The sequence below is a fragment of the Astatotilapia calliptera genome, chromosome 11 (genome assembly GCF_900246225.1).
Source record: "Astatotilapia calliptera chromosome 11, fAstCal1.2, whole genome shotgun sequence".
NCBI classification, from domain to species: Eukaryota; Metazoa; Chordata; class Actinopteri; order Cichliformes; family Cichlidae; genus Astatotilapia; species Astatotilapia calliptera.
Genome location: NC_039312.1, coordinates 28,463,067 through 28,478,778, shown reverse-complemented (window position 1 = coordinate 28,478,778; position 15,712 = coordinate 28,463,067). Strand labels below are relative to the sequence as shown.

Below are 15,712 nucleotides of genomic sequence, written 5' to 3'. Positions count from 1 at the left end.
TTGTCAAACAAACAAACAAAAAAACCCTTCTTCATCTTGATGTTCCTCAAGACCTTTGGGAAAATATTCTGTGCAGTGCAAAACAAAAATTGAATTTTTTGGAAGCTTTAAGTCCTATTACATCTGGCTTAAGAACATCACACCAACACGCAAACATGGTGCTGGTAGTGTGATGGTGTGGGGTTACTTTATTGCTTTAGGACCTGAATGACTTGCTCTATCAGTGATTGGAAACACATCAGCAAGTCTACCTCTTATTAACTTCAAAAAGCAGTGTTAAGGACTGTAACAGTGTGTGCAGAAACTTGAAAATGTCTTTATATAAATAAATAAATGTGTAGCAGTTTTGTTGAAAGATTTTGTTCATCAAAACTAAGGAGTGTTGAAGTGTGATAGGGTATGAGTACTCTCATTAGAATGAGGTATCTGAGCAGCCAACCAATGCATGATCCGCATCAGTGCTTCGAGACTAGCAAGTGTCACATGTCTTATATCGCAATAATCAGCATACCATGAAAACGTGATTTGTAGAAAATAATGGACAGAGTCAAATGACACACCACACCGATAACTTGACAACCATCAGCGTACTACAGAAGTGGCATTACGGGAATGTTTAAATGCTTACAGCACGCTACTTAAATATGACACTATCCTATTGACATTCCAAACGCAACCTTACACAACGTTAATTTGTATTGATGTGAAACAGTAACATCAGTGATAATGTGAAAGGAAAAATAAAGACACAGTCAGCGCGACTGGCACAGAGAACAAATATCCTATTCAAAGTCAATGTCGTTTTTTTTTTTGTTTGTTTATTTAATTTTTACACAGTGCAAACAACGAGAAAATGCTGCTAAATGTTCACTGGTAACATTTGAGTCAACTGAGCATGGAAAATGTGAAGGGATGTGAATGGGTGAATGATAAGTATACAAAGATAAGTAAAGGACTGATAATAATGACTGGTGTTTCCATCCGGCAGCCTGCATGGTGTAAAATGTGTTTTGTTTCATGTAAAAACATTTGCCCTTACTGATGAACTCATCTAAAATTACAACCTGACTCTGTAGTACACCTCAGCTCTACATCTTACAAGCTTGTGTTTGTTTTAAGTACCAGCAACTTCATTTTCAGTGTAACAGTCAGTTGACATTTCCTGATAACTGTTTTCTAAGAAACAGTGTGTGCCCATATGGGGTTTATGGTTACAAGGACGGTGAAAGTTTACAAGGACCTCTGAAAGTAACAGGGAAAAAAACCTACATTATTTCTCCTAACAGCTGTCTGTGAAAAAGAGACATGTCACTTTTGGTCTCACACATTTCTGCTGTAAACTTATGCACATTACTTGGTGTAAAATTATACTAGCGCAGGAAAGGAGTGGAAAACAGCTTTCACATTTCTTATAAAAGATCATTATGCATTATGCCTCATAAGAATCAAAAGGTCAAAAGGTTTTATTTCAGACTCCTGGTACTTAGATGAAATGCAAAGACAAAAAAGCCACCTACACACAAGGAAGACACGGGGAACCTAGTCAGACAAGGAAGTGCCTCCAGTGACTCCTTAGCATTGGATTTTTTTAAAACTGTAAGGAAGGTAAATCTGTCACAAACTGTCACTCTCTGCAGTGGATTCAAGAAGAAGGGTATTTGTAAGTATGTTAGAAGTTAGGGTGATGTGTCTTTACATGAAGTTTCAGAAATGTTGGCAAAAAGTACATACTTTTACCATGAGGCACTTTCATGACCTCAGCACTTTTTCACAGATTTTGTCAACAGAGTCACGCATCAGTACTACATCAGGGCTGCAGGCAGGTCGACCAGCTCTCATATTAGCCCCACTCATCAACTCTAGATGGACTGAGTGGTTATCAAATGTGTAGAGATTAAAATGTTGAATGCTTTTAACTGACTCTGTGATTTGCAGCCCTGCTTAGAGCTTCAGAAGTAAATTGCGAAACACCAAAAACACATCCATCAACAAAATTGAAATGAACTGTCACAGAGTGCAAGAGCATTTACCTGCAGGCTTTAATAAGTAGCTTTGAGCCTTAGGCAGCTGCCGTGTATAAGAAAATGAGCCAAACAGTTGAAAAGTGAAAAAAAGAACAAAAATAGTTTTGTGAGGGTTTTTGAACTGTATATTTTTCAATAAAGAATAATTTAAAAAAATGTTGAAAAATATAGATCACAGTTTGGCGTAAAAAAAATGTATTAAAACTACCACATGATGGCACTATGACAAAATAAAGTTACTTATTGTCGTTATTATAGTTAAACTGCAGAGGGCAACATTTCTTTCTATGCAACATAAATTCACACTAACAGCACAAAGCCCTGCAAGCAATATTCAGCTATCTGTTACAATGCAACCAGAATCTGAAGAACAAATATCCTGATGATTTTTGATTTTCTGTTCTATGATAAATTGGTGTAGCTGCCCCAAAATGGCATAATGGCAAAATGGTGTTTCTATTCATAGACAGGAGATCAACACTCACAAAGACCATGAAAGGCTGCATTTTCATAGGAGTCCATACGCTTGATTAGCTGATCATCAACAAGTGTGATCTCCTATATATACTGTAAGCAGGAGTATATGTAGTTTGCTGATCTGGAACATTCAGGTCTGTGTTAACACAATGCAAGACTCTTCATAGGCAGTTCACCCAAAAGAGGTTCTACAGCAGCGGTCCCCAACCCCTGGGCCTCGGACCGGTACCGGTCCGTGAGTCGTTTGGTACCAGGCCGTGAGAGTTAAGGCTGAGGTATGAAATGTATGGTTTTCAGGGTTTTTATCGGTTTTCAGCGTTATTTTGTTATCGTTTTTATCGTTAACTCGGTTTTCCTGGGTCTTTTCACGTGTGTTATGAATAAATCTTCTTTTTTTCGGTACCGGTACTAGTTTTATTTTGTTGTATTTATCCGCGACACCTTAAAGGCCGGTCCGTGAAAATATTGTCGGGCATAAACCGGTCCGTGGCGCAAAAAAGGTTGGGGACCGCTGTTCTACAGGATTTAGTTTGAATGCTAAATATTAAACCTATGAGAGAACAATTATAAAACAAGCCTGAATATATTGGACTTGTTGGAAGGGTTACCAGAAGAAAGCTTCTCTCTATTAGGAGCATGACAACATAGCATAGATTTGAAAACTTTGATTTGAATAAATCAAAAGACTTCTGGAACAGTGTTGTTTGGGGACACCAGCCACAGGACACATTGAGTCAACCATGAACTCTTCTGTATACCAGTAGAATGTGAGGCCAGGTAAAGCTTTTTTTTTCAGCAGGCAAAGTTACTGAAATAAGAAAGAATCAAAGAGTTGTAATCATCCAATCAAAGTGCAGAAGATAGCTGTGCACAAAAGAATACCTTCAAACCTTAACAAACTGAAGCAACGTAATGAATGCATTGGTACTGTATATGGAGAGAGTTCTGTAGAGCCACTTGGTTGTTGTCACCTAGAGGTGTTTGTGCGAATACTAATTGGAGGACATGAAAGAGTCCCATTGATGACGGAGCACAATAGGGAAGCAACACCAGCAAAAACAGAAGAATCCCATCATTTAATCTTTTTTTCCACATTGGACGCTGTTTGTGTGTCTCCTGCCTGCTGTCACTGTGTGGAGAACATAACCCTCACAATGCCGCCCTTGTGCCGAGGACCGTGGTGGAATAGGAAACTAGGTCCGACACAGCTTCCTCTCCCACTGCCCCCAGAGCCATGTGGGCAATAACAAAGATGCCTCAATGCGCACTATAGTGCTCTTTGGCAACGACCTTATGGGAAAGGTTAGAATACACAGGCTAACTTGTTGTCTACAGGGTTCAGAGATGGCTCATCACTCGGTGCACTTTATTGTACAATATGTTTTTTGACAGCACAAGAGAATGTAAGAAAAGTGTGCAGATTTGATCAAAGTTAATACTTTTCTTTGTTTTAATGTGTAATATTAAGGTTCTCCTTCTTAAGTGTTCTTAAGAAGCAACACACAAAACTCATCTTTGTATATATTCATTGTTTCTTCAGTCATCTAAAACAGGAATTGAATAAGATTATAGATACTTTGCTATCTGGTAATTGATCAATCAAGACATTGATGGACAATTAATAAACAATTCATTTATTCATGTTCTAAAAGTAACGTCTACCACTGACAGATTTAGTATGTGTCAGCTCAAACAAATCAGATAATGGCATGTTTTACAAATCAGTGTTTGCACCTTGACCTGTAACACCAAAATGTAGAATTTTAGGTGCTAATGCTGGTTTCATTCATAGTTATAATCCTCTGAGAAAACTTTTTGTTGTTCATATTTTGTCTCACATTTAATAAAAACAAAGAAAAAAAGACTATTAACGAAAACAAACACAAAAGCTTGTGAGTATCAGATCTTCGTATGGTTACAAGAGTCACACTGTCGATTACAGAGTGGACCATATGACCAGAGCGAGGGAAGAGAGGGAGTAAGAGTTAGAGACCGATGACAGCTGAACATTTGATGATTGGACAGAGAACCCAACAGAGATAAATAGTAGAGAAACAAAGTCAAGCTTTATCCAGAGAATTTTCTGATTGGACACTGAAAACATTGTGCTGGAGGATGCTGGAGGATGACCGAACGGCTGTATCTTCTCAATTACGCAGGTTTTTGTCTTTGTCTTTGCCAATTTCCGATTTAAAATTTGGGAAACATATTGGACTGTAAAATGTACCACAATTTTTCTTAACTTAAAGTTTTATTGATGATGCCAGGCCATCTGTGACAACAAAATATTATTCTGTTTTCTCATGAAACACAGGAGGAGGAAGAGTGACACCCTTCATAATGAACTGTGCAGTGATTCTTTTATTGATATCAAGGTGCTTCACCTGGTCTTCAGCTTTATATACACCGGAGAGAGCAGGTAAAATCCCATTACTCTCACATGATGGGTGATGTTTTGGCAATGGTTTGCAGTTACATATTCATGTACTGACCTGAGATTACTTTACATACTTGTTAATTTACTGCCTAACGTACGTCATGTTTAATGATGCAATCTGTGAATTTATCTGTGTAACAGAAGAAAATGAATTCATATTTGATGATGTTACCAATATTGCCCAGTATTGAACTCCTGATTGGTTTGTCTTATGTAAAATGCAAATATAGGCTATATTTCATCTTCAGCACAGTATTTATTATGAGGAGAATATTTTTTATCAGTGCAGTGAAGTAAAGAAAAGAATATATGTTACTGTATACAATGTAGACGGCTACTTCTAGTCATAGATGGAGTGGAACTCAATCAGAGCACTTAAAGTGCATCAGGGAGAACTTGGGGGTTTAGTATCTTGCTCAAAGATACTAAACTTTCTGGTTGGTACTGACACGCTATCAATGCAAATATTTTTGCCAAAAAAAGTGTCTTGTGAAGAAAATTTTAAAGCTTTAACCTGAAAGGGTAAAAATCTAACTTTTGCACTGCAGAAAAATTACACTGCACTGCTCGGTGTAGTGCAAACAAGTTGTTCTTTTACCCAAAAAGGTTGTCACATGGGAGGTTGATGTTAGTGTTCTATTTATGATGTTCGATTTTCTTTTGCCCACAGCTTCCAAGAAACTAAAGTATCTTCTTGAGCTGCCTGTGTCTGCAGACGTCACTGGTCAAAGAGGAGATAATGTCACCTTACCATGTATCCTCAGAACCAAACCCAGCCATTACAAGGTTAAATGGACAAAAATTGAACCAGAGAAGGTTGGACCAGAAAATATTATCATGATATCCAATGCACATGAATTCAAGCCATACGGCCATCTTGGACAGCGAGCTTTTCTGCGTAAGGCTCATGCCATGGACGCCTCCCTGCACCTCGGCCGTCTTGAGCTGGAAGATGAAGGCACGTATCGCTGTGAGCTGGTCAATGGCATTGAGGATGAGAGCGTCACCATTACTTTGAGGATTGAAGGTAAAATATTTTTTGTATCTGCTTTTTCAGGATATTGGTACATGTCTGATTATTCGTGTGGTATACACTAGCTAAAAAAGGCTATTTCTGGTAAAATAGTGGTTTGAGCTATTGGTAGGTCATGGGGCAAAAACACACACATGAGAATAAAAATGATTTTTTTTGTAAAGAAAATAAGGTTTACCCATGTTTTTATGGTTCAGCTTGGATATTTTTTTCTCCTGCTTATCAAGAAAAATAGTCTGAGAACCGCTGATGTGAAAGATATACAGGCTATTTTGAAATGTTGTCATAGCTTCATAGGGGCACTCATTTTGCATGGGCAGAGAAAAACCAGCACTGACAGCGGGCCTTCTCTTTGTAGGTGTGGTCTTCCCGTATCAGAGTAAAGATGGCCGTTACAGATTCAATTACCAAGAAGCAAAAGAGGCTTGTGCTGCACAAGATGGCACATTAGCCACATACAGCCAGCTTTACAGAGGTACCCCACACACTGTTCAAAGCATTTATTCCGAATCAACAAGTGCTATCTACTGCTTGTCCAGCTTTATTATTTTGTCTCTTCCTGCAGCTTGGACTGAGGGTTTGGATTGGTGCAACGCAGGTTGGCTCCATGATGGCACTGTTCATTATCCGATTATTCACCCACGACCAGTTTGTGGAGGCGAGTTGCCTTCAGGCATCCGCAGTTATGGCCCAAAAGATAAAAACAATGATCGGTTTGATGCTTTTTGCTTCACTTCGCAGACATCTGGTAAGTTAGGAAACAAACTTTTCTACTCTTCCAGTTTTTTGTGTGGTTAAATATTTTTCAAATCTCAAACTGTTTGAAATATAGAATCACTGATCCAAATGCTATTATTTATTTATGTTGTAATACACTTGTTTAAAATCACAGCATCCTGCGTTTCATTTACAATCCTTCACATAAATTTCTTTTTGGGACACTGTATCTTCAGAAAGAACCAATGAGCAGAAGCCGAGAGAGTCACATAACAAGGCGTGGAAGTATTGAGAGGCTAGTGTGTGTTTGGTCTTCACATGGGAGTTCTTCAAAATAGAAAAGGAATCAAATAATACTAACTCTTTAAGAAATAATTTAACACCAGATAAAGTACAGAATGTCACACAATAGACTGTTTATAAAAGATGGACATAGACATTGTGACCATACCCAGTGGTTTTATATCCTCATTAGCCTTTTGACTCCTGGAATGTTGGTTTTGTGAAACCTAAAACAGCCTATTTTATTTGTGAGGGTGGAGTGTGAAGTTAATTTAACTCACCAAAACTAAAAAACAAGCTTCATGTACCACACAGCAACAAGTTATATTTTGTGTAATTCAATAAAAATGACCCAAGTTGTCTATATCAACACTTAACAAAACAAGTAAATTACTAAAATAGAAAAAAAAACTGTCACTCATCTTACAGCTGTTACCAGTTGAGAAACAGCCTTGTGTGACTTTTCCAAGAAATGCAGGTTTTAGCGCTTTTAAGCTGGCTTCCTCATCCTGCCTTAGGCACTCCTGTAGGCTGTATGCACTCTTGGTTACACTCGTAATTATGAGAAAACAATTCTGAACTTCTATGAGTCAAAGTGACAAAATAAACTGACTCAACCCACAGTACTTTTGATGAATCCTTAGAAAATATAATATTTTTTGTATACAGTTATACAGTGTTTAACAAATTTATTAAACCACCAGAGAAAAAGTCATAAAAACAAGAAAATTCAAAAATCTATGCAGTGATCATTTTAAAAAAAGAGTTCCCCCTTTAGAAACCCGAGCAGTGCACCTCAAACACACCCAGATCCCAGAAAGTCACCACACTTTGGATTTCTTGGTGACGCCAGTAGAGCCATGGTCTAAAGGGTGTTGCTTCTTAATTTTTTATTGATGATTGTTTATGTTTGAGTGCAGTGATACTGAATCCAGATTCTCAGTAGAAACAATCTGCCCTTTAATACCTACCACACAAAAGCAGTATTGATAGTAGGTGCTGTTGTGACTAGTGATGGGTGAATGAAATGGCTCTTAGAGCCGGGTCTTTGAAGTGAACGATGCGAGCCGGCTCCTTATTGGGAGCCGTGGGTTTTTTTCTTTCTCTTGCCCTCTCTTTCACTTTTTTTTGCTTTACGCTGCAAGTCACCCTTGTGTTTGCGCTGAGCAGAGACGCCAAACAGGGACTTGCGTTTGCGCCCCTCTGCTCAGCGCTGAGCTGAGCTGAGGGGGCGGGGACGGTAGTTACACTCGCAACAGCAGTAGCACACAACAAGAGCAGGAGGGAAAGAAAGACAGCCGGGAGCAACAACAAGAGACAACACCGTCACATTGGAAAGGTACAGTAAAGTAAATGAGTGACACCAAGAAAAGAAGCAAAGTCTGGAACCATTTCAATCGTATTGACAAAACAAAGGCAGAGTGTAGAGTCTACAAGAAAAGGATATCATATAGAGCTCCACAAACAACATGCACAGGCACCTAAGAACTGTCCACCCATCAGTGCAATGGGAAGATAAAACGCAGTCAGTTGAGTGTGATATTAATATTTCTAAATGCCAACCTTTCCCTTAATTAAAGATCTGGGTGTTCTTTTTTCCCCCTTTTTTTCCATATTTTAATTTATATTTTATTGTCTTGTGGTTTGCAGTGTTTTGTGTTGTTTCACTTTAAATTTGTTTAAAAGGAAAAAGCTGAAAATTTAAGTAGTTAAAAGTTGAAATGTATGAAATGTAAATAGTTGGTTTTTGTACTTTATAATTTATTTATTACATTTTATGTGGAGTGAATAAATAAAAGTAGATTTACAGTGGCCCCTAGAGACAAAGCACGTACAAACTCCAAAACACAACGGAAGTGCTCCAGGATGCTAGGAGCTGTGTTGAGCTTTTGTTACCTAGTGGCTACACAAGCCAGGAAGTACCAACAATCGGATTGGGTGTGTGGTAGTAACAGGTAAATGAACTTTTTTTTAAAAATTATTTGAATATATATATATATATATATATATATATATATATATATATATATATATATAGTGGTGGTAGACAAACAGAAGAAGACGGCCGTAGTGATCGATGTAGCGGTTCCGAATGACAGCAATATCAGGAAGAAGGAACACGAGAAGCTGGAGAAATACCAAGGGCTCAGAGAAGAGCTCGAGAGGATGTGGAGGGTGAAGGTAACGGTGGTCCCCGTGGTAATCGGAGCACTAGGTGCGGTGACTCCCAAGCTAGGCGAGTGGCTCCAGCAGATCCCGGGAACAACATCGGAGATCTCTGTCCAGAAGAGCGCAGTCCTGGGAACAGCTAAGATACTGCGCAGGACCCTCAAGCTCCCAGGCCTCTGGTAGAGGACCCGAGCTTGAAGGATAAACCGCCCGCAGGGGCGTGCTGGGTGTTTTTATATATATATATATATATACATATATATATATATATATATATATATATATATATATATATATATATATATATATATATATATATATATGTGTGTGTGTGTGTGTGTGTGAGTGTTTGTGTATTAATATTGTGCTTTGGAGTTTGTACGTGTTTCGTCTCTAGGGGTCCCCATAAATATTTATATATAAACATACATAAAGAAAACCACGTTTTTTTACATTACTAATTCCTTTTGTGCATAATTTTATATTGTTGTTGATAATTAATTAATTAAAGCAACAAAACAACCTGAAGAGCCGGTTGGGAGCCGAAAGAGCCAGCTCTTTTTAGTGAGCCGAGCCGAAAGAGCCGGATCTCTAAAAAGAGCCGGAAATCCCATCACTTGTTGTGACATGATGGAAACATGTTCAGTGGGAAAATGCTTGTTTGTCTCTCCAGCTGGAAAGCCCTACTGATACTCCCACTCTTACTGTTGAAAATATGACAGACATGTTTGGACTTGTAAAACAACAAGGACATTTAAATAGTTGCATATTTTCTTTTTGTCAGCATTTAAATAATTACTTATTCTTTATATCTCCTACAAATGTTTCCTGCTCCCACAGGCTCCGTCTTCTACATAGCTGGGGCTTTCTCCTTCGAACAGGCCGGACACACTTGTAAAAATCAGGGAGCTGAGATGGCATTGGTCGGCCAGCTTTATGCTGCCTGGCATTTCCATAACTTTGACCAGTGCGATGCCGGTTGGTTAAAAGATGGCAGTGTTCGGTTTCCCATCAGTAACCCCAGGGAGCGCTGTGGAGGCATTCCAGAGGCAGGAGTACGGTCATTTGGATTCCCAGACAAGAACACACATGTTTATGGGGTCTATTGCTATAGGTAATCCAAAAGCACGAGCAAGAAAGACAGAGAGACCTGAGAGACCACAATACATGTGTATACAGCTTTATATACCAAAAGATTGTCCCAAATAAGAAAGTTCATATCTGAGGCTACAGACACGTTGCACTATTGTTATTTTCAACATTATAGTAAAGTAACTATGAGTGGGTATAATAATGATTAAAAATAACTAAAAGAATGAAAGTTCAAGGAAAGTTCAAGAACTAGTAGATTGCAGGTAAATGTTATAAAATAATGTTTATATGCACAATCATCTATCACTAAGCCTTTAATAATAACAGCTCTGCAAACACGTGATGTGTCTACTTAACATAACTCTTGCTTTTATATGAGCATACTCTAATGAGAATAAACACAAAGGATAAACTGATTTATGTGTAAATTAATGACACATAATTTAATTTGCTGAATAAAAAGATGACCTGTTATCAGTTTGGATGTTTTTGTATATTTTTTTCCTTACTTTCCAAAAATATCTCAGCTGCTGGAGCCTCTGTCCTTATTTATCATAGAGTGCCTGGATGTAGCCTAACTTTAAAATACTCATTTTTGACATGCATCTAGATGCCATCAGTCGTTGGAATATAAATGAAGAAAGGAGTAGCCTCTTTCTAAACTGCACAGATAAGGTCATGATGTCAAGTTGTTAATGATTTAAAGTAGCAGCAACCAGTTAAATTGCAGTTTACTGTTAAGTTTTCAGTTTCAGTTTAGCTGCTAGGTTTCAATGTGGGTCCAAGGGTGCCAGGGAAAGCTTCCTGCCTCAACAATGCATTGAAAGAAAATATTAAAGCAAGGAGGGACTTATTTAATGAGCCTTGCAATAGAAGTTAAAATAACAGGAATTATACATTTTTACACATATTTATGAAAAATATATAAAATAAAATAAAATATAGCAGTGATCTGCTTTCCTATTAAATCTCTAATGAGTACCGAGACAACCTGGTAGCTTTATGCATTTGTCTACATGAAATTTCTCTGATTTCAGGGTTGGTACTTTCCCTCATCTAAAGAAATACCAAAATTAAAGGGAATCACTGATGTCCCCTTCAAGAAAACGTTAACATAGTTTCCACATGGTGTTTAAATCAGTTAGACATGTTAGAAAACAAAACAAACTGCATCTGATTAAATCTGGAGCTAGTGTGACTCACGCTTTAATGTGACCTTATCTACATGTAAACTGTATCTATACATTCTTAAGTGATATAAAAAGAAATTTCCAAAGAAGTTCCCACCTCTTCCTCTTATCTCTGCCTTCAAGCAAGAAAACAACAACAGATGAACCAGTCCTGTGAACACAGAAGAAAAGGAAGAGCCCAAACAAAAGGGTTACTCCAGGACAGTCCCACTGTCCTGGAGTAACCCTTTTGGCCCACAACATATTACCCACAACATAATCGTGTTTCACCTTTATTAAAGGTGGCCCACAACATATTACTCCATATTGTTTGGATCAATGGATAAATTTGTCATCAGTGGGCAATCAGTGGGCAATCCTATGGCTACAAATGAGAGAAACTTAAATATTCACACTGTTTTTGAGACATAACGTCTTTAGCAATAAACCACTTGACAACAACGCTGATCATGTTTGGGGGTTTTTTTGTTGCTTTTTTATGTTCACTGTATTTAATGTTGTGGTTAGTTTCGTTTGCTATTATAACTAATATTACATGGAAGATATTTCTCAGTTGCAAGATTCTTCAAATTCAAATATTGTATCGCAAAATATACAGTTGACTCACAGTCAAGTGAGTAGCCAAGTCTAAGCAAAGAATTTCCAAATCTTCGTTGCAATCTTGCTTGTTGTGTTGACAATTTAATCACATTGTCTAAAGACTAACACTACACATTGCCTTGACTTACCATTTTTAAGTTTTCTTTTCAAGCCCACACATTTTTTTGTAACCTATAAGGATCTTGCTACAGAGTATACCACATAATTTCCTTTTATCTGAGATGCACTGCAATTTGAGATCTACTACCCACTTTCAGTGAAAACAGAACGCACATGAAATCCCTTTTTTAATAAAGGTGAAAGGTGAAACAAGATTGTGTGTTTGGAAATCAGCAAAGTTATAGCAGCTTCAAGAGCAATTTATAAAAGTAAAAAAATGTGTCCATTTAATGAGCAGTTACATGCTCTTTCTCCCAGTAAAGAAGCATTGTGCTATATTAGAACAGAATAGCAGCACTTCCTCGAGTGCAGCTACTCTAAGACCTCATTTGAATTTCTTTGATCGTTAGATATGTGTGAGCTATCTTAGGTTTGACACATCAGGTGGAGTTTTCAATATTAAAATTCACAGAAAACCTTCACTCATAAAGAAAAACAAGAAATCCATCAGACTGTAAGAACAACAGATTTTAGTGAATGTCAGACCAGCTGATGCTGACAATCAATTCACACTTTGCTACATTTAACACCTATCAGAAACTCATCAAACTATCATGAACAGCAGTTTGTTACAAATATGTTAAAATTACAGTGTGTGGTAGCAGCAGTCAAATTCAAGAATTCAACATTGTCAACAGGTTGATTTCAATGTCTGCTATCGTCACCTAAAACACAACAAAGGCCAGCTACAGAACGGCTGATTGTGAAAGTAAGTTACATCAGTAACAGTGTTACTAAGTCATAACTGGCTACAGTTACTGGTTCATAAATATTCCTTGATCTCTTAGCCGCCCATATCGTATTAACAGCTTGGGTCAAAAAAAATCTTTCTATATCATCTACTTGGTACTTGGTTTCCATTTGATTTGGTGTATTTCAGGTATTACAGGCTAATCATCATACATAGATACGCAAGACCTAATTGTTTCCATAATCTACAATTATTGTTCTAATTATACAACAGATCTCTCATCTTCTAACTGATTCTAATTGATTTGTATAAAAGTTGTCCACCTGCTTAAAAGTTGTCCTTCTGTATTAAAAGTAAGAATGTATTTCTTCCATACATACGCTAGCAAAAAATAGATTTTTTTTTCTTTTTAAACAGAAACCCATTTATTCAAAAAAGGAGGCGGATGATTGTTGCACCAAAGTGTCGTCTACTGATCCAAAATGCGTGTTGGATCCTACTTTATCTTTTGATAAGGTTCACTGGAAAATTATTCTGGGAATCATATTTTTTTCCATGCATGTCTAGATCGAACTGCATTTTTAAACAATATGAACAGATTTTCCTTGATTTCACAAACATTTTAGACACGCTTTGGTCAACACTGTAAAACGCATATTTAGATTAGAGCACTTTTCCAGAATTGTCCATTATTGCAGGAACTGTAACCTTGAGATGATGTTAAAATGAGCAACTTGTTTTATTCGGGGCAATTTAATGCAGAAACTGGGCAGGACTAACTTATAAGAAACAAGAAAAGTGTGAAAACAGGAGAAGGAATGTTTGATTTTTGCTTTAAATAAGGCAGGGTGGCTTTAAACATTCCAGTTAATGTCCCAGTAGAGCGGGGCTGCTTTCTCTGTGGCTGTACCCATGGCCTCCTCGCGCTGCTCAGCATGTACGGTAACTAGGTCCTCTTCTTCTGAATGAGCTAAATGTGTAAGGAAACAGGGAAAAAAGAAATGATTGCAGAGATTAAAAGACTGATTTACCATATTTTTAGGACTTTTTTCCATGTAAGCTGCTTTAGATTAGTTTGCTCTCTATAATCTTTGTATAAATGAGCTTCCTGTACTCAGCTGACACTCCTACAGCCTCATAATTAGGGATGGGTATCAAAAACCGGTTCTCGTTGAGAACCGGTCCCACTGTTTCAATTCCTTGGAATTGTTTGCCATTTTTGCAAAGGATTCCCTTATCAATTCCAGTCGCCCCAAATGACGTCACCACATTGCGGAGCATCATTTACCTGGCAGGAAACATGGCGGCTCAAACGCTCAAAAGTTTGATTATGCTTTACGAGAACAGATGACATCAGGGCAACTTGCAATACTTGTAAAGTAGATATTTCATTTAAGGGAGGAAACACTACGAATATGCAAAAGCATTTGCTCACAAAACACGTGATGACCTTAAATGAATGTCATGTTTTTAATTCCACTCCGGACTCGTGAATCTCAACCCAGCAGCAGCGGTAACGTTTGCACGTCCTCTCCCGTTAATGTGGCAGGTAAATAATCAACTAACAGTGCATATTATGTTAGCGCGATCTGCCTTATTACAAAACCTGCCATTACTGTGCATTTAGGTGACCATGATGAGAGAGACAGACAGAGTCTGGCTCAGATGCTGGCAGTTCTCGCTGCAGTCTACCGGTAGCGTCTCCTTTCAGGCCAGGATAGACGAATGTCACCGAGCAGTGACTAAGTTTGTGCTTAAAGGCTTGCACCCATTTGCCACAGCAGATGCCCCCGATTTTCGGTAAGTGAATGTGTTTAATTGTAGGCAGGGACATTACTGGATATTCTTGTGTAATTGCTACAAAATAATTTATGTTATACTTTGTTATTGCTACAGAAGAATATTTATTTTATTATTTTACATTTACAATTTTTTTCCTGGGGACCCTGTGACACCCCGTTGAAGAGCCACAGGCTGGATCTCTTAAGATCTCACTGTTGGGTTTGTAAGGCCATGTTACTCCTAAATTTCTATCTTATTCAAAGAGAAGATATAAAACAAAGTTCTAAGCTATTCGACCTTAGTGTTCTCCTTTTTTAAAAAGAATCGATAAGAGAATCGATAAAGAATCGAATCATTAAACAGAATCGAAAATGGAATCGGAATTGTGAAAATCTTATCAATACCCATCCCTACTCATAGTGGACAATCTCAGCTGAATCTAAGATATTCTTTCTTGCCCAAAGTTGGTATGTTCAGTACACCTTAACACCTGCAGACACTTTCTTTTAGTCCCACTCTTGGCCATTATGTCACGTTACTTCTTGTACTACAGAGGTCAATACATGCATGTCTGATTTTCTATTATATTGTTCACTCAGACTGAAAAAATATCTTTTTTAGGGACTAAAAATAGAGCAATATTTCACTGATCTGATATCTGAAGATATTCTGTTGTAAGGCTTTTAGGTAAAAAAAAAATATCAGAAAAGTGCTTTTGTATGTAATTTACATTATAGTCACATATTACATTGCAGAAGCACGTGACTGTTTTATAGTAATAGGTGTAACTAATCATGCTCAGACATATGATGGACTTACTTGGCATGCAGGTAATTTGAGGCTCTTCCCACTGGCCACCTGGCAGGCATTTAATGACAGGATTCATTTTCTGGACAAAATCCTCTTCACAGTAGTATCGCACTTTGGTGTTTGTCTCGTAACGCAACCGCTTTTTCCCAAACACCTTGGCATGGGGAACATGGGGGGGCTCACCACAGGAGGCTGTTGGAAACCACTTTGAGTCTTAGATCTTTACTCTTTTTTTTTTCTTTTTTTTTT

General features: G+C 37.8%; 2 protein-coding genes across 4 annotated transcripts in view; one reads left to right on the top strand and one right to left on the bottom strand.

Annotated features, from left to right (window-relative positions):
- The first annotated feature begins 4,481 nt into the window (after nt 1-4,481).
- Nucleotides 4,482-11,594, top strand: hapln2 (hyaluronan and proteoglycan link protein 2). The gene is made up of 6 exons (XM_026184374.1): nt 4,482-4,660; nt 4,816-4,920; nt 5,609-5,965; nt 6,330-6,446; nt 6,537-6,719; nt 9,980-11,594. The coding sequence occupies exons 1-6, from the start codon at nt 4,627-4,629 to the stop codon at nt 10,255-10,257; spliced, it is 1,074 nt and encodes a 357-aa protein (XP_026040159.1). The 5' UTR covers nt 4,482-4,626; the 3' UTR covers nt 10,258-11,594.
- Nucleotides 11,595-12,630: 1,036 nt separating this feature from the next.
- Nucleotides 12,631-15,712, bottom strand: part of bcan (brevican) — a 33,168-nt gene continuing 30,086 nt past the window's right edge. For all 3 annotated transcript variants that reach the window (XM_026184371.1, XM_026184372.1, XM_026184373.1), the window contains exons 14-15: nt 15,473-15,655; nt 12,631-13,841 (exon numbers count right to left, since the gene is read on the bottom strand). In XM_026184371.1, the coding sequence (XP_026040156.1) occupies nt 13,726-13,841; nt 15,473-15,655 (299 nt within the window). In that variant the 3' untranslated portion in view covers nt 12,631-13,725. The remainder of the gene's footprint in view (nt 13,842-15,472; nt 15,656-15,712) is intronic.